Source organism: Protopterus annectens, chromosome 13.part0, assembly GCF_019279795.1.
Source record: "Protopterus annectens isolate FY-2018-M chromosome 13.part0, PAN1.0, whole genome shotgun sequence".
Taxonomy (NCBI): domain Eukaryota; kingdom Metazoa; phylum Chordata; order Ceratodontiformes; family Protopteridae; genus Protopterus; species Protopterus annectens.
The window spans coordinates 413,397,968-413,419,726 of record NC_056747.1 but is presented as its reverse complement, the minus strand read 5'-3'; the positions used below and the strand labels follow the sequence as shown (position 1 = coordinate 413,419,726).

Here is a 21,759-nt window from a genome sequence, read left to right as displayed (position 1 = left end):
TACTGCGCCCAAGGTATTCACAAAGTGCCTAGCTCCAGTTATTGCATTTTGCAGGCAAAGAAATATTCAAATATACCCATACCTGGGCGATTGTCTAATTCAGGCAGAAAGCCAGGACATACTTTTGAATCATCTGGCCTTTGTAAAAAGGGTTCTACCTTGTCTGGGGTACACCATAAATGGAAAAAAAATCACACCTGGTACCCTGTCAACAAATTAAATTCCTGGGAGCAAGCTTGAATACAACTTCCCAGATGGCTTATCTCACGCCAGAAAAGCAAATTCATTTGACAGCCTACTTCAAACAAGTGGCCACAAAAACCCTGCTATCTGCAAGACAGATACTGCAAGCCTTGGGGTTCATGGCCTCCTGCATTCTTCTAATTCTATATGCAAGACTGCATATGAGGAAACCGCAGTGGTATCTAAAAAGTCTATGGTGTCAGCATTCTCAAGACCTAGAAACAATGATTCCTATCATACCTTGCCTACGCCTAGAGTTCCTTTGGTGGGCAGAGGCCTGCCACCAAAACAAGGGACTACCTTTCACACCACCCCCTGCCACCCAAACCCTAACAACAGATGCATCAGACTATGCATGGAGGCTCACCTGGCAGGGAAGTGCATTCAGGGCAAATGGAACCCAAGTCAAATGCACCTGCATATCAATCAAAAAGAAATAGCTGTACAGAATGTTCTGACAGCTTTCAAGGACCACATTCTTCCAGGATAACTAATGGTAAAGACGGACAACACCACTGTTATGTGGTACATAAACAAGTGGGGGGGGTACACATTCTTACCCCCTCTGCAGACTAGCCATGGCATTGTGGAACACAGCCTTGTGCTACCAAGTGCATCTACATGCACAGTTCCTGCCAGGAAAACTAAATGCACTGACAGATGGACTAAGCAGAAACCTCATGGACCCACATGAGTGGAAACTGGTACCAAGGATTTTCAACATGTTGACAAGCAAATGGGGGAGCCCAGATATAGACCTGTTTGCATCTCCCCAGAACCACCAATTGGAATAATTTTTTCACAAGGACTCCCACAACCAAGCCTGGAAAGTGGACGCTCTGTCCTTCAGCTGGAAAAACCCATCAGTCTATGCCTTCCCCCCCCCCTCTGCTCTCCAAAGTGCTACTAAAAATCAAACAGGACAAGCCAAGGATGATTTTGATTGTTCCAGACTGGGCGCCTCCTGCGCAGTGTGTCGCGGTTATCTCCATGTCACCTGCCTCAGACTCCTTCCCTGCTGTCTCAGCAGGTGAACTAGATTCTCTGCACCCTCAGCTTCTAACACCGAAACTTGCAGCCTGGCTAATTACTTAATCTCTCCTTTACCCTCCCTCAGCAAACCTGTGATGGATATCATTTTAGAGGCAAGGAGGCCTACTACTAGAAAAACTTATGCTGAAAAATGGAAGAGATTATGTGCCTGGAACCAATCTCAAGGGATGAACACAGCAGCGCCCAATTTACCTCAGATTTTCAATACTTAACTGAGATGCTTCACAAGGGCCTGTCTTTTTCCTCCATTAAAATCCACGCCTCAGCCATTTCAGCTCATTATAACACAGAGCTCCCCTCTTCTCTCATCCACTGCTCAAGCAGTTCCTCAGAGGGGCCAAAAATTTGAGGCCAACCCAGGAGAGCTCCAACCCCAGCCTGGGACCTTAACGTTGTCTTGGAAAAACTCACTCTATCTTTTTTCGAGCCAGCTGCTACTGCAGACTTAAAATTTCTTTCTTGGAAAACAGCTTTCCTTTTAGCAATCACTTCAGGTAGAAGGGTATCTGAATTACAGGCCCTTATGGCAGTGGAGCCTTTCATCATCTTTCATGCGGACAGGGTGTCCCTCAGAACCAATCCATCCTTCATGCCCAAGGTGGTATCCAGTGTGGCTCTTAATCAGTCCATTCATTTGCCAACCTTCTTTCCCAATCCACAGAATAAAGGGGAACGGATACTGCATTCCTTAGATGTGCACAGACAACTTAGATTCTATTTGGACAGGACTAAATCTCAAAGGAAATCTGAACAACTGCTCGTGGCATTTGCTGCAGGAGCAGAGGGGAAGGCTATTTCAAAGCAAACCATTTCTAAATGGATAAGCCATTGCATTCATTTCTGTTATAAGCACCATGGAAAAGCTATCCCCCAGGGGATCAGACCTCACTCCACCCGGGCCGCGCATCTACCTCCACAGCCTTTCTCAGAGTCGTCCCTACCAGGGACTTCCTAGAAGCTGCTACCTGAAGTTCTGTACATACTTTCACTAAGCATTATCATTTGCCAATTTTCTCTAAATCCAGAGCTGGCTTTGCCACTGCAGTCTTGCAGAGCCTTATAGCTGGCCCTAATGCTATCTAAATTCCTCCACCCAACCATAGCTTTGGGAATCTACTCAAATGTAATGACTGCAACAGTGAAACACGAAGAACATAGTACAGCTGTGTACACTTGCTATAAATGTATATGTTTGAGTGTATTCACTGTTGCATTCCTGGTTACCCTCCCTCCAGCCCCCTAACTTCTTTTGGCTGTACCTCTACTTTCCTTTACTATGCTTAAAAGCCTTTTTGGTGTATTTGCTTTTTTGTTGGAGGTATATCTTTGTACTTTTATATTTAATTGCTTCCCATTAGGGGGGCACCTGACATCTGGGTCAAGAAAAACTGATGCAATGGCGTCGGCTGCATGTTTTATACCCCTGACAACCTGATGTCATGGAAGAAGGGGCAGCAACTGACACAGGACCCAAGACTTTAATCAGGCTGACTGAGGGCTACCTGCAAGCAGATAACCCAAATGTAATGACTGCTACAGTGAATACACTTGAACATCTACATTTATGGTAAGTGTACACAACTGTACTTTTTGAGAACTGGTACAAGCATAATTTAAATCAGAGTAGTGAAATATGCAAACTGTAGCTTTGAAGACTGGAAACTGAAAGACTTAAGTAAAATGATAAGGTGAGGTAGAAGTATTATGAGTATGAATAGCCCAATTTGTATTGTAACACTGGAAACAAAACAAGATATGAGCATGTCAGTATGTGTCTACTGAACGTTTGTATAAGAAGCTGAAAGAATGAGAGAAAGAAATCTTTAGGGCTCATTGAATATGAGTAAGGAATCCTCATCTTGGTTCATGAGAGTGGTGAGAGAGGCCGTCTGTGCCAAGATTAAAAAAATGTTGATCAGTGAAAATGGAGAACATTGGCACTGTAAGTGTTTAGGAATAGGTCATTGATGATGATAGAAACATCAGGAGATAAAGGAAACTGGCAGATGGAATCAAATAGGGATGTGAGTTCTGCATCTGTGTCAGGAAGATGAAAATATTGAACTTTAACATTGTTTTATTGGAAACTGCAAAGAAAAAAACTTACGTCATTGATTGAGGAGGTGCTCATTGAGTCACTTGCCTCAATTTCATCAGAGAAAGTAAAAGGGAGGTAGGAAGTTTGTGAGAAGGAGATTGGTACACTATGATCTTGAAGTAAGCTTTAGTGAAGGAGGTGAGAAAGTTGCAGGTAGACAAAGTCATGAGAGGAGCTGTGGGAGACCTGCACTCCAGCAAGATCTTCATTTTTATTCTCCACTGAAGAATAAAAGCATGAGTTTGAGGTGAGGTTAGGTTGAACATACAGTTTGTATGGTTTGTGGAAAGCTAGTTGAAAAGAAGGCAGTAGCAGGTTGTGATTAGGTGGGAAAATGCTATAAAAACAAGCTTCTAATAAGGTGCCATGGAGGTCAGTAATGACCCCTGAACAGCTTGGGATTCATCAATTAGATGTGCAGATATTCCAAGGGAACTGAGACATAAGACCGTTCATGCCTTGCCAGTATCATCTTTCAGGTGGCATCTCCTTGTTGCCGGAGGACCATACCAGTCAATCCCAGGGTAAATATGCGGTTGCCCATCCAGTCATCTGTGTTATTATTAAAGGAAGATATCAAGTTGCTCAGCTTAACATGAGAGGGAATTTTATTCTAGAAGTTTGGGAGCTAGGTTATAAATTTGTCATTTCACCATGTTTATTTTTTCTGGTGGTGAGACTTTAAGTCCTTGGTTCCTAGTACTGATTTTGAAGAATCCACCTAAGTTTGGCAGTAAGATTTCCAATCCTAAGGTTGTATGTGGAGTACCAAAGTGCACTTGGGGACTGACAGTACCAATTGTAAAGGAAAACTTAAGAGCTACGGCAGTTAATGCAATTCAGTTCTTTAGGATTTCCTCTTTAGAATATTCAAGAGCGTGTTTTGTATTGTTTCTTCCATAGTTTTATGTAAACAACATCCATTAAATTCAAATCTGAAGTACAGTGCAGGCTATGAGCTTTACTTAAACTGTAAATTCACAGCAAGTGGGCTACCTTAAGGCTCACTGATTAGTGTGCTTGTGCAATGAGGGGCTAATTCCTATTGGTAGCAGTAGGTCAGGTGTGATTGGTGCATTTGGGAGGGTACGGAAAATGGGCAGTCATTCATTAAATTTGCGATGAGCATTATTGACTGAGTCACCTTAATTTGAATGTCTTATTGGTGTGGTCCTGCAGTACATTGGTACAGTGTCTGCGGCATACAGTGTTTTCTTTTTTTTGTCTTCTCAAGCAGAACCACTTCACATCCTCACCTACTTCTATGCAATATAAGAGTTTCACTTTAGGGAACTTAAACTTCCTAAAACATGTAACATCTTAAGAATAATGCTAAGGCTCATATACATAACCCAAGCAGAAAGTTATAATTCAGTGTGGATAGAGATGATGAAATGAGGGAAGCTCAGTAAATGAGGAGAGAGTGGGATTTTAGATGTAGATCCTCAAGAATAACCAAAGTCATTCAGAATGTTATATTTATAAAGTAGCAGAAAGTTATAAGAACTAACCCATCATGAGAATGGCAAAAGACTTTGCTGATAGGGATGACTGCAAGTAGGGTACAAAGAATAGGTGAGGGGGCTGGAATTTACTAGAGAAACTGGCAAGTGAACCAAGGTATTGGAGGCAAATAACTAGGTAAAGGTAATAGAGTGGGATGAGATCAAGAAGATGTTTGGACTGTAGGCCTGTGACTGCCTTCACCTATCCGGGACTGATATCTGAGTATAGACAAAGAGAAACGGATAGGGAAAGCCTAAGTGAAAGATCTGTTCTGTTTTTATCTAGAATAGAAGCTGCTGTTAAAACAGTAGTAATTAGTAGAGCATATAAAGTATTGCAGGGTAAATGTAGACTCATTTAGAGGAAGTTAGAAAAAATTGGGAAGAGAGATTTGATAAGCAGTTGAGAAGAGAACAATGGGAGGACACATGTATGGCTCCCAATTATGGAACAAAGTCTAGAAGATTTTTGATAATTGTTTGCATAGATAGTTTTATACCCCCAACAGACTTCAAAGATTTTTTCCTCGGGTAGATGATAAATGTTGGAGATGTGATGGGCAAGAAAGGGATAACAGCGAAAGTATGTTTTGGGAGTGCTTTGAGTTGCCAGATTTTAAAAATTCCATGCAGAGTACTCTCATAAACAGTGTGGGAACAAAAGGGTGTAACTAATGAAATTAATATTTGAGCTGGGACACAGGATCTGAATTGTCTACACATAATAAGGACTTGTTAAGTTTAATTTTGATGGCTGCCAAAAAAAGCAGTTACGAGGAAATCAAAGTCAACTGCATTTTAAGTATTGAGTGTTGCAACAAAAATAAAAGAAGTGGAAGTGAAATCTTTAGAAACTGGATGGCGTAAGTTATATAGAAGTAAGTGGAAATCGTAGAAACATTATGATAAGAATCTGCTGGAGGAGTGATATTTTAAGGAAAGGCAAGAATTGAGCAGTTTATATAATGTTGGACTGATAATCGTTAAAAAGAACTTGTGTGATAAATAATGAATGTAACTGAAAACTTAATATGATTTGTTTTATTTTGTTAATGTATATTTGCATATGCCTTAAGTAGTAATGTAATAAAGGTATTAAAAGATTTTAAAATTATGCAACCTTTCTGTCAATTCCACTATTATTGGTCAGAACTACTTCAAGCATTTTAAAAGGTAGTGAAGAGATATTTTGAGCATTTTCAAAAGTACATTCATTCCAGACTAGGAAATAGTATTGAAAAAGTAATGTGAGTGCTGAATCATTCCAGTTTAGTCGTGATTTTGTTCAGATGACCTGGGATTTGCAGAGATATAGGCTCTATCTATATTCAGGACTGATCCAGAAGCTTTGGTTTAATGAACTGAACTGACTTGTTCATGAGTACATGGTGGGTATTGAAGGAGTTAAACCCAGGTCTGTAGGATACAGATTAATGTCATGGTTCTACCTTAATCTGGTAGATGGTAAAGTGAAAAGGAAAAAGTGAGGCAGCTTTGTGTGGGGTTAGCCGTATATTTAGACAGACCTAACAGGTTGAACAGCCTGCTCGTGTTAGTCCTATGCTGTCTGTGTGTGCCTGTGTATATTTTTGTGTTTTCTCATATGGAAGACAGCCCCTTGCTGACAAGCAGCTGCAGTTAGTGCTCTGTTGAATGATATAAAAGATCTGCTGTTACAGTAAGATTGTATTGCAGTTATCATTTCTCAGGCAGTGAAGTATCAGCCTGTGTCTCATGCTGTACCATTGTGAAGCATGCCAGTGCCTACTGTAATGTTACTGTAGCAAATTTAAACACTTGTGTATACACACACACACACTTTTTTGTAGGACTGCATCATGACTTGCATGTCATCAGTATTGTTCATTATGTACCACTTTTGATTTCAGATTACTCAAGAAGCCGGAGAGTTTATGATCACATTTCCTTATGGCTACCATGCGGGTTTTAATCATGGCTTCAACTGTGCTGAGTCTACCAATTTTGCAACCCTCCGATGGATAGATTATGGCAAAATGGCAACTCATGTAAGAATTATGCCTGTCACTCTGTTTACAGAATTAACAGAAGAAAAATAAATAAGCATGCTGTTTGATTTTTGTGTGTGAATAGTTTAATTTGTTCTGTGTAGAGGGAGATAATCTGTACACTGGCAAAATTATCATATGCTTGGTTTAGCTGTGTACTAAATTTTGCTATTTAATTATACTTTGCTGTGTTGTACGTGACTAGCATATTGATGGGTAACAGAGATGCAACATCTAGTGTGGGACGTAGACGCAGCTATGCCCCACTTACCATTAGGCCAGTGGCCTAGGTGTGTGTGTGTGTGTGTTGCTGTTTATATGAGGCATTGTATTTCTCACTTAATCTCGTCTTTTCCAGCAGATGGGGTGATAATAAATTTATTTATATCTATATCTGTATCTGTCTATATATATATATATATATATATATATATATATATATATATATATATATATATATATATATATATACTTTATGAAGAATATCTACACACCTTTGCATCAGTTTCAATTATATGTTATAGAACGTAGCCTACATGATATCTGCCTACGCTTGGATTCCTTCTTGCGTTCTAAATTTTGTAAACCATTTCCAAGCTGTGTACTTCAATGTGTTAACCTGACTCTGCCAAGAGATTTTAACGCATGGTCTGACATGTGGGTACATCAGAACAGTAGAGCAATCACATGGTTGTCAAGTTGTTACTAAACTGGAGCTGAAAAAGCAGATTAAAGGGACCAGTTTCCATATTAAAAAGAAAAAAAAAGCTCAACATAAACTAATAGAAGCCTTTGCCAGTGGCATAGAGGGATAAAGCCAGGCCCAGGCAGCCTGATTTTGAGTAGCAGCTGTAGGGCTTGATGGAAAGATAAATGTGCATATCCTGGAACTGAAGTTGGTAAGACTCAGTCTGGAAAAATCCAGTGCTGCACTTGATGACTTAGCCTTGGCCAATGGGAGGAGACTGGTCAGGAGCATACCTCAGACTTATGGTTTCTTGGTAAATCAATGATGACTGAAGTCACTAAATGACAACATACATTTAAACTTTAGACTTCATATCCTTCAAATAATTCATGATAATGCAAAACCTATTATTGTAGCTACTTTCTAAGTTTATAAGAGCAATATTTAAAATGTGTCCCTGATTTTGGGCTTTTGTACCCCCCATTATTTTTAGATTTGTCCAGAGGTTGAGAGGTATGATCAAAAGCGGGGGTGGAACTGAAAGCAGCTTGACCATCCAAGCCAATGATGGCAGCCCATGTTAGGAGTGTGGAGTATGCATTTGCCGGAGCTAGGCTTGTAGGTGGTCCTTGCTGTGATTTTTGTGCCCATATCACCACCAGGGATGGAATTAAATTCATTAACAGTACTGTGATTCCTAGATTGCTGGTGAGAGTATAAGTTTCTTAATGGCTAACCAGATGATGGCATTCACCAGATGGCTCTTGCTCTAGCGAATCTGGCCAGATTCCTCCCCATCTGCTCAGGGGAATAAATGGCCTTGAGTCCATTCATGGTTTGCTTGATAATACGCAGAGGAGAAAAATAGAGAAAAATTACTAATAAGGTATCATTTTTAGTTTAAATTTTGTTTTATTTCAACAACAGTGGCTTTTATGAAGTACTACATTTCACTAAGTTTGCAAATTTTCATCTTCATTCTGCTGAGGTCATAATTATCCTTCTGTCTGATGTGACCATTGTTGGAACTTTGCAGAGTAAAGAATTAATATTATTATTTTTTCCCATTTTGTAATTGACCAGTTCAGCCTTCATTGTGCTATTTTTAAATATAGCTTTATTGCAATTAAATTGATATGCAACTTTCAACAGTTAAGTACAAAACTAAAAAATAATAAACAAACATGCCTAATAGTGTTTCACCCTTAAACATACTTCCATTTACAGTTAAAATGCATTTGTGCCAAGTTTAAATGCATTTTAACAGCTGTCAGGTTATAACTACATTCCAATTCATATATTTTCCTCTGCAAGTATTCAAGCAGCTCATTTATTTATCTTCCTTTCTCAACCTTCAATTCTTGACAATAACTTTAAATTCTGGACATCTCTCCTGTGTTTGATCGTGTAATTATCACTTTCTTTCTTGCTGTCATGTTTCAGTCCAACAGTAACTTATGAGATGGACCTCTTTCAGACTTCCCATTCATTAAAATTAGGAATGGGCATGAAATTTAGTTTTTCCTCATCTTTTCTGCATCTACCTAGGAGTCTTTTGAATTTTCTTGTTAAACTTTTCTAAATCAATCCATTCTCCAGAAAAGTATGCTGTAGTCTCCTTGTACAATTTTCCCGTATCTCCAGCATGTTGCGCTAACAGCAGGAAGCATCTTAATTAGGTTCAGGATGCAAAGTGAGAGACATTTCCCATGCTATAGTTGGTTGGGGACAATTGGCTGAAGTGTAATTCACTGCCATCACAGAGAAGCACCCCGCTTCAATAACCAAGTGCACAAGAGCAGGGGAAGTAATGTGGGGTGTGCTAGTTGTACAGTATGCCCTTATCTAATTACAACAGTGTGGTACAGTGCGGAGGACATTCTGCATGCTGCTGTAGTAACAGTTGTACTCCAGAATGCGTTTTAGACTGTATTCCCTAGACACTGTGAAGGAGGTAATGGTCTACACACATTAGTAAAAGCACTGCCCTATTGTATACTGCTACTGATATACGTATAGGACATGCTGCTGTTGATGCCTGTCAATAGTGCCTGTTGTCTTTTGGTGACTTGAATACTATGGACATTAGTTTCCCTATGCAGTTGATCATTCAAGCTGTGTGCATGGCACTGTAGACTTCTTTGTGCCTGCAGTGAATTTGCCATACCCATATGTCTTTGCAGCTGAATTTCACTTCAGTCATGTATCCGCAACCAAGTTACCTAAGGGTGATGTCTCACTGCCTAGCAGCCTGAACCCATCCTATTCATCCTTGATGGGATATAAAAATATTGCAACAAACATTGCCACCCAAAATATCTAAACCTCCTACACTATGTTGCATAGCTTGGAGCCAGTAAACTCTTCCGCTCTTTCTTTGCTGCAGCTTCTGTTCCTAGGTCTCTCCTAAACTTTCAACAATTTCTCCAGTATGTCCTCAAATCCTGTAAATAATATTTTGTATATATTACTTATAATAACTTTCAAGGAAGGGAACTTGCCTCTAGCCTCTATAAAGCATCCTGTCCAGTGTGGAATATCCTATTCATCCTCCAAAGATTCTCTTTAGTGCACTGTAATCAGCTTTTCCTAGTCACTCTCTAATATACTTCTTCTCCAGTTGCTGCTCCATAAGTAACTACATTCAACTCAACCTTCACCCTATGTTTAAGCAGTAACTCTTAAAACAGAGCTCTCTGCTGTCCATGTTAAACAGTTGTTTGTTTTCCCTTTTACATGTTTTAATCTCCCTAAAAACCTTATTTGCTACTTTTATCAACTCCTGACTAAGTGATGTAATACCTTTCTTTGTTTGCTGTATCGCATCTCGTAAAAAAAATCTCTTAATCCTCTCATTTTCTTTAGCAAGAAGCCCTTCCATTTTTCTTTGTATGGCTCAGGTATGTAAGCAGTAATGCCCAAAAGGATTGACATTACAGGGAAAATAATGGACCATCCGGGCGAGTTGTGAAGCCTGGCTCACAAGTGGTCTCCTTTACGCTTGGAAAATCTGTTATTTCTTGTGCATTATTCCATTCAGAAGATAGGCTTTCTGTTTTGTTTTTTGAATTGTTAGTACTTGTATAACTTAGTTGTCACTTTTAATGTAAAATAGATCTTCTGCCTGATGTTTCATAGTTGGTGAAGTAACAAACATGGATGCAGAGGCAAAGACGTACAGTCTCTCATGCACATACAGAAGCTCACACACGCATGCAGATGCACGGGCATAGACTCACACATCTTGAAATGCATGCAGGTGTGTGTATGTGTGTGTGTGTACGTGTACACACATATATATATATATATATATATATATATATATATATATATATATATAGTACACACACATACAGATGTGCTTATAAGTTAGAGAAAAACATTTTTGATTGTGTGCACCTCAGATGTCTGATTATACCATTGTACTTAGATATATCAGTTCATTATTGCCAGATTCACACAATGTATAACATTACAATTCTCCTCCCACAGACAAGAGACTCGCACACATGAACATGTAGCCACATTATCTTGGTACAGCCCAGGCATCCAGTTGTAAATAAGTTAATATCAAATTAATATCAGATTATATATGATATAATCCGAGTTATTCTTATTACAGATAATAAGTAATGGGATGGGTAAGGCCAGTCTGTAACCAAATGGTATAGTTATTTTGAGCACAAAAAGGGAAATTGGTTAGGCTTAAAATGGTGGAAAGCTAGCCTAGTACTTACATATGAACCTACAATGCTTAAAAAGTACTATAAAGTATTCCTTCATTTTTCCTGTCCATTGCATACTGTGCGCACATGTGTGTAATATATATGTATGTACACGCACATGCACACACACGAGAAACAGACACACATACAGATGTCTCCGGTGGTTGGAATATGTGTACATCTTGTATATCTGATTGTGATCAAATGAGTAAGTACTAGCAGTAGTAATATATTTTAGCTCATTGTCAGACACTTAAAGTGCAAACCATTACAGTCCCCCATCACACACATACGTCGCCACTTTGTTCAGCTCTGTTCAGATTAATGAATTCCTTCTCTCCATCCACAACCCCTTTTTCCCATTTTTACACATGATGTTGGGGCATTACTTCCAACAGTGACTTCCTCTTGAGCCATTTTTGCCACTGTCAGGTGGTTAGCCCTGCATTGGTGGATGTTGTTCTTGTTTCACTGTTGCAGTCATCACACTTCGGTTATCTGCCTGCAGGTAGCCCTCAGTCGGCCCGAATGCCAGAGTCTTGGGATTTCTGTGTCAGATGCTGTTGCTTCTTCCATGACGTCAGGTCATCAGGGGTATAAAACATGCAGCCGACGCCATTACATCAGCTTTTCTTGCCGAGCGAAGCCCGAAGCAGAAGCAGTTCGCAAGTGCTGGTCGGCCTCCTGAAATTTTTTTTTCCAGATTCAGACCTGAAGTCTTCTAAAAGATAAGTACCCTGTAGGAGATCCTTTTTTCTTGCTCTAATCAATGTCAGAAAAAATTAATAATTGTCTTGCCTGTGGAAAGCAAATACCTCAGAGATTTTCATTCTTACTGCGTCACCTGTTTAGGCCCAGACCACGATGTTCCTCGCTGTCGGTTTTGTGCCCTGTTCAATGCCCGAACTATTTGTCGGGCTATTTTTGTCACTAAATTCTTTTGCTGTCATTCTCCGTATTCTGAAATAGCTTCGATAAGCCATCCAACTACCGATCTTCTGAAAAAACATAAGGCTAACGACAGAGACAGACCTCATAGGTCCAAAACTGCCGATGATGCTTCCGTTACGTTAGTCGCCAGTCTGCCGATACTCAGTGAGGCGCTTTCACAGCCCCTGATACCCACTTCTGCAGATTCGCAGGCCTCTACTGAGACCCATTCGGAGTTGGTATGCTGCGAGATGCTTCTTCGACTATGGAACCTGCAGATGTCTCTACCTTGGATGGGTCCATAGCCGCTGTGCAGGCACCAGCTTCTGAGGGTGTATTCAGGCCTTCTGATGTTCATATTAAACCGACTACTTCATTTCAAACCAAAAATACTGAATTTCTCAGGCCCAGAGTTTGCACTATGCCTAGGAAACCGACAACCAAAGTGCATTTTCAGGGACCCATGCCACAGAAACAAATGCTTAGAATGGTTGAAGACCTTGTTACCTTAATTAGAGGAAGCCAGCCTTCCCCTTCTAAAAGACCAAGAACTGATTTTCCTTCTGATTCTTCAGATCATGAGTCCGATGACTTTGGCGCTTCTGATTACCAGGACATACCTTTATCTACTTATGAGGATTCTGATGCAGAGAATTCCATTCCCTCTGCTTCCCCACCAGAGGATTTTTCTTTCGGTGAAACCCTGCAAACCCTCAGAGAGCATTTCTGCTGGGAGTGCCAGGATTACCCACAGTCCAAAAAGAGACTCAGGGAATTTTTAAACTTGCCTCAGCACAGGCCTCTAGCTATCCCTCATGTTGTGGAAATTGTAGATGATGCCTTCATGGAATCCAGTCTTACCCTTGATACTTTGCCACCAGCTCCCAGGAAACTTGACATGTACTACAGAGTACCTGACTCTCACATCTGGTTGTTACAGACAGACACCCTTGTAACTGATGCTGTTAGAGTTACTGGCATTACTTTTTTAAGCGCTGTGACTTTTTAAATGACAAGGTTAGTGAGCATAGAAGAAGTGGTGGCTACAGTTAAAAACTTCATCTCGCAACATGGATTTAATGCCACAATTGGTGCATTTTTTTCTCTCTGTGGATTAATTCCTGTTTGGAATGTCAAATATGCAGTGGAGATCCCTTATTCTCCAAATCCCCTTTTCTAAATTATTATTTAGCATCCCTCAAGTTTAGCTGTCCTTTTATACTTTCTGACATTGGGCATGCCCAATTTTCCCATACTAGCTTATGTCTATGTCATAGGCTTAGCCCCATTAAAAGTGTGTGGCCATCTGTTCCAGATGTCACTCTGTGTACTGAACAAGTCACAAATTGGACTCAAAAGTAATGAAGAGGTTATATTCTCTGTCAAAAATTAAAACAGAACCATTTTCCTTCTTAGAAAAAAATGTCTGTAAACTTTATTAATAGTTCTAATTTTAATGCAAGTGCCTGGCAGTACCCAAGTACGTCAAGTTATAACTCTTTCATAAACAGGGATATTTCTGTTATAAACATTGACAGGGTTCATAATTTACTGTGATATACTTTGGTTTTGGCTAAATTTATTTTGCATGCTAAGAACCTCCCAAAAATCTACATTTCATTATATATCTATCCTGCCATGTTTACATCTGAATCAGCCAAGTAAATTAGCAGATAATCTGAGTATGGAAAGTTACATGTGATGGTCCAGTTAAAGTCCAGATATCTACCCCTCTCTTTTTGTTTCAACCAGAGTCTTCAGATAAATGGCAATTAGTAATGTGGAAAAGGGCATCTCTACTTAGTTCCCCTGCCCTGACTCACACTCTACAAACAACCAAGCACCAGTCTTCACCTAAAATTCTCATGTATATATTTTCAGAGAACTTTATCATTTTATCCAGAAACTGTTTTCTTTAAAATTTCTATTAAGTATTCCTAACTTACATGATCAGATGCTTTCTTGATGTCCAAATGTAATGCTACCAACTCCTTACCTGACTCTCTTTTTTTTTGGAATTTTCTTTATCAGAACAGTTTTCACCGTATTATTACATGTAGTCTTTCTGGCCACAAAAACAGTCTGCGCTAGGTCAATTAGGTGTTAACCTATTTGTAATTATTAGTATAACCGTTTATGATCATGTTTAAGCATGATGACTAATCTGTACTAACTTGGTAATATTGCATCCTTTCCTTCTTGGGGTATAATTAATATTACTGCCCTTCTCCAAAAACTAGGAATGTCTTGTTTTTAATATATAGGCTCATAGGCAAGTGCTGTACTAGCTGTCATTGTGGACCATTTTAAGCCTAGGCAATTTCCATTTCAAAGGTGACAGTCAAACACTGTACCTTGTGTCTGTGAGGTAAACACCTTTGTTTTAAATTTAAATACATCACATATATTTCCTTTGCTACTATTATCAGTCCAACATTGCAAAAAATGTTGAATTCCTGGCTTCCCTTATACCTCACTTATCCTCCTGAACATTTGTATGTATTGTTCCCACAGTTTCCCTTTGCATCCATGTAATTCACTCCTCCTGTTTTCTAAAGACCCCTCTTCCAGTTCTTCTATCTCGCTTATAATATTCAGTACCTCAGATACAATGGGTGTAGACTTTGATTTCCATACTCTAGTAATTGCTTTTTTTGGCAGCTAAAAGAATTAATTAAAATTAATAAGGCCTTATTATGCTTAGGCAATTCATATCCTGTATCCCAGCTTACAAGAATCATTTCCTTACTTACAGCCATTTGCTCACCCAGTATTTCTGGTAGAGTTCTCTGTAGGGAATTTTAAAAATCTGCCAACTCAATACACTCCTAAAACATATGATCTGATAGTGTCAGTTTTTCATCTTCTCCTCGCATGTGGGTTCAGATCAGAGCCCTCAGATCCGACTCGGCCATTAGCAAGCTCGTGGCAACCAAAAAACTCTTGGATACCCCCACTTAACCCACAGTGCATCTCTTCCAAATACCTCAGATTTCACTTGCCACTTAGTGAAGATGTGGTCATCCCAGGTAGCTCTTGGTGTCAGGTAGGGAATTTTAAAAATCTGCTAACTCAATACACTCCTAAAACATATGATCTGATAGTGTCAGTTTTTCATCTTCTCCTCGCATGTGGGTTCAGATCAGAGCCCTCAGATCCGACTCGGCCATTAGCAAGCTCGTGGCAACCAAAAAACTCTTGGATACCCCCACTTAACCCACAGTGCATCTCTTCCAAATACCTCAGATTTCACTTGCCACTTAGTGAAGATGTGGTCATCCCAGGTAGCTCTTGGTGTCAGGTTGTACTTTTCAAATTTACTCTATTTTTTCACATTCTTAGACCTTCAGTGTTATAATTCTTGTCTGTCCCTCCCTTGAACTTCAGAACCTTTTCTTGTGGTGACTGTTCTTTATTTAGATTACTTTCACTTCTTCCCACCAGTAACCGCTTTTATAGGTTACTTCCCTTCACTTTACCTTTACGGTATTTCTTAACTACTATTATTAGTAGGTGTCTTCTCTTTCTTCTTATTTTATCTATCTGCCGTAAAACAAAAAAGTCTCTCCTTTGCTGTTTCTTCCTGAATATGTGTGTCTTCTCTGGCCTTCTTCCTGTGTCATAGGTTCATAGGTAGGTACAAGGGTATCGGCCCTGGGGCCTATACAAGCCCAGCCAAAAAGGTACCCTGGCTTTTGCCACCCAAGAAAATTATTTTCCTGTGCCACTGTCGAGCAGAGCCACAGAGGTGATCCCCAGGGTGAATTTCCCATTTCCCATCCAATCATCAAGATTTTTCTTGAAGAGTGCTAATGAGGAGCTTTGTTTTATATAGATAGGTAGTGTATTCCAGAGTATGGGAAGTCTCTGGGACAGGAATCTATCCCTCCAGCATGAGCCACAGGCACAGCCACTACCACTACACAGGGCAATCACGGTGACTTGATTCTAACTCCGCCTACCAGGGGACAAATGGCAGCACCCTTATTAAAATGCCTTTTAACCTCTTTTCTAAGAACTGGCAAAATATTGGACAAAGACAAGTGGATTTTGGTTCTGCAGGCCAAAGGGTTGCGCTTCCACTTCCACACAGGGTTTGCCAAAGCTGCTACGAAAAATATGAACTCCAATCAAGAAGCTCTAAATCCTATGGGTCCCAGCATGGCGAAGAGAAGTTGAAGTGACTGCAATTCCATATGAAGGACATAGTACACCGTGGACTAAAGGTTTCTGCCAAAAACTGGATACCCTTTCTGAAATACCCACCTCCTCCTTCCCCTCTACACATTTTCCTAAGTCAAAATCCTCCTAATAACACCATGGTATACTGCTACTTATAGTGTATTGTGGTGTACTCATAGATCTCAACATGCTTATTTTTGGAAATGCTGGCTCCCCTGACAATTTGAAACTCAAAATTTTACCCCTTCACCAGGAGCATGGCATCAGAATAAATCAGCTGTGCCCAAATGGTACACTACATGCCTGGCAGGATCTCATTCATACCTAGACGTCAGGGAAAGTGCGGACCAGACTACAAGGACAGGAATCCACCACATCCGGCCGACAATGTGGGCTGCTGGAAAGGAACAACAAGTTGACAACACTGCAGATGCTATCACAATGGGACAAAGCATTTATTACGATTACAAACTGTACTTTCTGTTTATTGTGGTGACAAGGTTTAGGTCCCTAGAGCGTGCAGCTCGGAGGGATTGGGATTTCTTTAAGTGGAGCATTAACATAGCTTTGTATGTTAGGCAGAGATTACCTCTGAGTAGGCGATGTGCGACGGAGTAAAGCTGAAGTTTTTTGAGACTGTCTGCATAGGGCATCTGTTTGAGGCCAGTAGTCCTCTGTGTGAGGTATTTCTGCGGCCTTTCCAGTTGTAGATGTCTTGTGAGGTACATACCAAAAGAGGCGTTGTACTCTATAATGGGTCCAATGAGTGATGAGTAGAGGGGAACAATGCCCTCTCTTTTTCTGGATGAGAAACCTTTTGTGATGAGGTGTGCCACGTAGAAGGATTTCCTGACTACTGTGGCGATGTGATTATCAAAGGAGAGACTACTGTCCACCTGTGTCCCAAGGTCTCTTATCACACTTTCGGTGTTAAGTATACTACTGCTTATGTTGTAGTTCATGGGTACAGAGGTTTTACCAAAGGGGATGACAATGCACTTTTTGGGATTGAGCTTGAGGCCATGGGTTTGACACCAGGCATCTGTCTCAAGTGAGGCCCTTTTGTAGGATGTCCACATTGTTAGGAGTTTCAATTATGGCTCCTAGTTTGCAGTCATCTGCGAGCTTCGTTAGCCAAAGACCTTCTGTGTTAGCCTGTACTTCAGAGAAGTAGATACCAAACAGGAGAGGACCCAGGACTGAACCCTGTGGTACTCCACTTGTCACTGGTCTGAAGTCGGATTTGGAGTCTGCTACATTCACAGTGTGGGTTCTGTCAGTGAGCCAGTTGGCAACCCATCTTGTGATATAGGGATTTATACCTAGTTTAGTGAGTATATCTATAATTCCAGAGTGGGGGATGGTGTCAAAAGCCTTGGCAAGATCTAAGTAGGCTGTGTGAACCACCTTACCATTGTCTACGGCTTTGGTGACTGCTTCAAAGAAGTCTATCAGGTTTAGGAGACATGACCTGCCTTTTACAAACCCGAACTGGGTGGGGTCCAGAGTTTGGAGATTACCAATGTCTTTGTTTATAAGTTCCATGATGATCCGTTCCATGGTCTTGCAGACCAGGCTCGTCAGGCTAATGGGGCGGTAGTTCCAGGGGTCCGTGGTGGCTCCCCCTTTGTGGAGTGGGATAACAGTCACTGTGTGCCATTCAGCAGGCACAAAGCCTGAGGTGAGGCTATGATTGAACATGGTACTTAGGTGGGGTGCCAGTTCGTTCTGTAGTTCATGTAGAATGCAGCCTGGGATGTTGTCTGGTCCCATGGATGCTGTGTTCTTGGCTTTGGAGAGTGTGGATTTTACCTGTGCAGCCGTGATTACAGGAACTTTGCATTCTTCCGGTATAGAGATGGGCCCTGTAGGGGGTGAGAGGGGGGTAATGTTAGCACTGAACCTATCTGCCAGGATGTTGGCAATATCAGTTGGGTCTGTATATTTAATGCCATTGTGCTGTAACTCAGAGCAGATCTGAGTGTTGCCATTGAGATTCTTGACATAGCTATAGAATGCTTTGTGGGTGTCTTTAGAATCAGAGGCGATTTTGTTTTCGTAACTAGCTTTGGCGGATTTTATAAGGAATCGCAGCTTCTTACTGAGGCTGACCAGGGAGCTCCTCCACTCATGGGATTTTACTCTCTTTTGCAACAGTTTCTTCCTTCTGTTGTACAGTTTGTTTATGGCAGGGGACCACCAGATTGGCTTCCTTTTTTGGAGGATAGCGTCTTGGTTCTTTTTGGGATAGCACGATCCATGCACTCATGTAAGTGCTTATAAAGTGCAATTGTGTAGGATTCAGTAGTTGTAACTGTATTGTCCATCTGCATGGCTGTCATGAAGTTCACCACTTCTGTCTTAAGACGGATGAAGTTTGCTTTGGAGGAATTTTTTACCATGGTTTCCTTAATGGGGGGGTGGGGGCAGGATGTGGATATCTAGGGTAATTAGCTTATGGTCGGATTGGACCAATGAGGCATTGACTTCAGGTGTAGAACATCGGCCACTCATGTTGGTAATGACTAGATCTAGGATATTGTTGCTCCTGGTGGGGGTGTGGATAAGTTGATCCAGGGCATTGGAGTTTATGAATTCTAGAAAGTGTTGAGCGAAGGAGTTGGTACATGAGTAGTTTTCCCAGTTAATGGAGGGGTAGTTGAAATCTCCCATTATTAGGGTGTTTGGTTGAACTCTAATATTTTCCAGTACATCAAGAGGAATGGGAATCCTGGGGCATGGTGGGTGATCTGTAGCAAGGTACAATTTGGATTGCAGTTTTGCCCAGAGTTAGTTGCACTTGGATAACCTCAGCTGCATTATGCTGAGCAACTAGCCTGGAGGTGTGGATAATCCTTAATGAATATGGACATACCTCCGCCTTTGGTGTTCCAGTCCAGGTTACATGGCCGAAAAGTGTGGTATGAGTTATAGCCTGGTAGTGCAGGGGTGCTCTCTGGGGCCTTGAAGCAGGTCTCAGTCACTGCACAGATATCGATGTTCTCCATTTTAAGGAGTGCCTCGAGTGAGTGCATTTTGAGATTTAGACTCCTAGCATTAAGTAGCATCACCTTCAGTTTTTGCTTGCCTGTTCCTGTTACGGTGGTGAATTTGTCATTTGAACCTTGCCTAAAAAAGGCACTATAGGGGCAGCAAGAACCTTAGCCAGTATCTGGAATCCCAGGGGTGATGGGTGCAGGCCATCTCTGGCAAAGCATCGTGGTGTGTCGACCATGTCATCCCAGGCAGACAGATACTGGATCCCTTTAGAATGGCACCAGAAGCTTAGCCAATTGTTGAAGTCAATCATTTTGTCCTTGTACTGCGGCATCATTCTGGGTGATGGCAGAATGCTACTCAGGGCTAGGGTCATACCTGCCTGGGCTGCAAGATTGGAGAGCTCTTCCATGCCTCTTTTCATGTAGTCCAGGGAGGTATGTCTCAGGACGTTCACACCAACATGGACAATGACAGAGTCATATTTGTACTTGTGGAGTGACCTGAGTGCGTGGGTTATGTGGTGGATCCTAGCACCTGACAGGCAGCTGACAGTAAGCTTCTTCTTGTTTAGCCTGGTGAGTGGGACATCAGTGTGCCTGACTATAGTCACCTATGACTAGTGTGTTGGGTAAGCTGTTTTGCCTTATTGGTTGTGGTGAAGTGGCACACTGAGTCTGCTGGCTATGTGACATTTGGATTGTTTTGGGGGTGGAGGTTGCTTGCATTTGTGCTTTGGAGGTCTCTGTTGCTTGAGCCGATTATTATTGAGAGCCTCCGCGAATGTTTTTGTGTTTCTGTGTGTGGATTTTGGTGGTGTAGATTTAGTGAGACTATGTGATGAGTGTGGTGTGGTGCAAGTGTTTACCTTCTCCTCTTGACTGTCAAGTTCAGTCTCGATTGGAGAGAGCTTTACCTCCAGTTTGGCTAGATAAGTGCATCTCTCACAGGTTGTAGTGTTGGGTGGTAGGAGGAGAGGGTTGTCTGTGTACATGAGGCAATTTCTACATTTCCCCAAGATGCCCAGATTCATCAGATAGACAGGAGAGAACACTGGGAGCTGACCCTTGGACATGCCTGAATAAAAAAATATTTTCCTCTAGATAAGTGAGGAAAGTGAGTACAAGAGCTGTTTTTCTCTAAGCAAGTGAGGAAAGTAAGTACCAAAACTGTTTTCCTCTAGGTAATGAGGAAGGTTGAGTGCTGTAGTAATTAGTAGGTTATTTAGTGCTTACATGTTCTGAACAAGTGCTGATGACGAATAAGCAAATTCATGTGCTAAAACTAAGAATCTGTATCTGGACTAAACTAGTTACAGGAAAGGGGGGAAACGAGTGTAAATGCGGGCTTTTAAATCAGAAAGTTGAGAGAGATGGAAAAACTGCCCAAACGGCCAATAACTACAATTTCTGGGCCAGAACCACTCCTTATTTGGAAGATAGGTTACCTAGTGCTTACCACTCCCACTGATAGCTTCCCTCCAACACAGAAAGCTTGTGGCACACTGCTACATTTATCCTGCTCCATAAAGGGGGAGCAACTACAGACCCTGGGAACTATTGTCCCATTAGCCTGACAAGTCTGGTATGCAAAGCAATGGAGCGCATCATCATGGACTTGCTTAACAAAGATGTAGGCAATCTCCAAACTCTTGATCCCACACAGTTTGGCTTTGTCAAGGGGAGATCCTGCCAGCTGAACCTGGTTGACTTCTTCGAGGCAGTCACCAAGGCTGTGGATGAGGATAAGGCAGTGTGTACAGCCTACCTCAACCTGGCCAAGGCCTTTGATACCATTCCCCACTCAGGTGTCATTGATAAACTCACCAAGCTAGGCATCAGTCCTTGCATCACTAAGTGGGTTGCAAATTGGCTCACAGACAGGACCCACAGAGTGAAAGTTGCAGATTCCAAGTCAGACTGTCAACCAGTCGTGAGTGGAGTCCCACAGGGCTCGGTCCTGGGCCCTCTCCTGTTTGGCATCTACTTCTCAGAAGTCCAGGCCAACACAGAAGGACTCTGTCTGACCAAGTTCGCTGATGACTGATGAAGCTAGGAGTCATCAAAGAAAATAAGCATGGGACTATCAACTTTCTCTAATGCCATATCTAAACTTTGGAACACTATCCCAAACACCGTGCTATCCACTGCTAACCCTTCTCATTTTAAAAATCTTTTAGGAACCTTTCTCAAAATAAACTGAACAGGCTCTGTTCTTGCCAAGCCCCACGTTGACCCCTGTCACCAAAATCTTAGCTGCTCTTTCTCTATCCTCCACCCCTCTTTAAACTAGACTTATTTCCTTCTTGGCT

General features: G+C 41.3%; 1 protein-coding gene across 1 annotated transcript in view; it reads left to right on the top strand.

Annotated features, from left to right (window-relative positions):
• KDM4B (lysine demethylase 4B) overlaps positions 1-21,759 on the top strand; it is a gene marked incomplete in the record, with an annotated part of 3,340,808 nt that overhangs the window by 1,506,003 nt on the left and 1,813,046 nt on the right. The window contains 1 exon segment of the mRNA XM_044054047.1: positions 6,789-6,926. Coding sequence (XP_043909982.1) covers positions 6,789-6,926 — 138 coding nt within the window.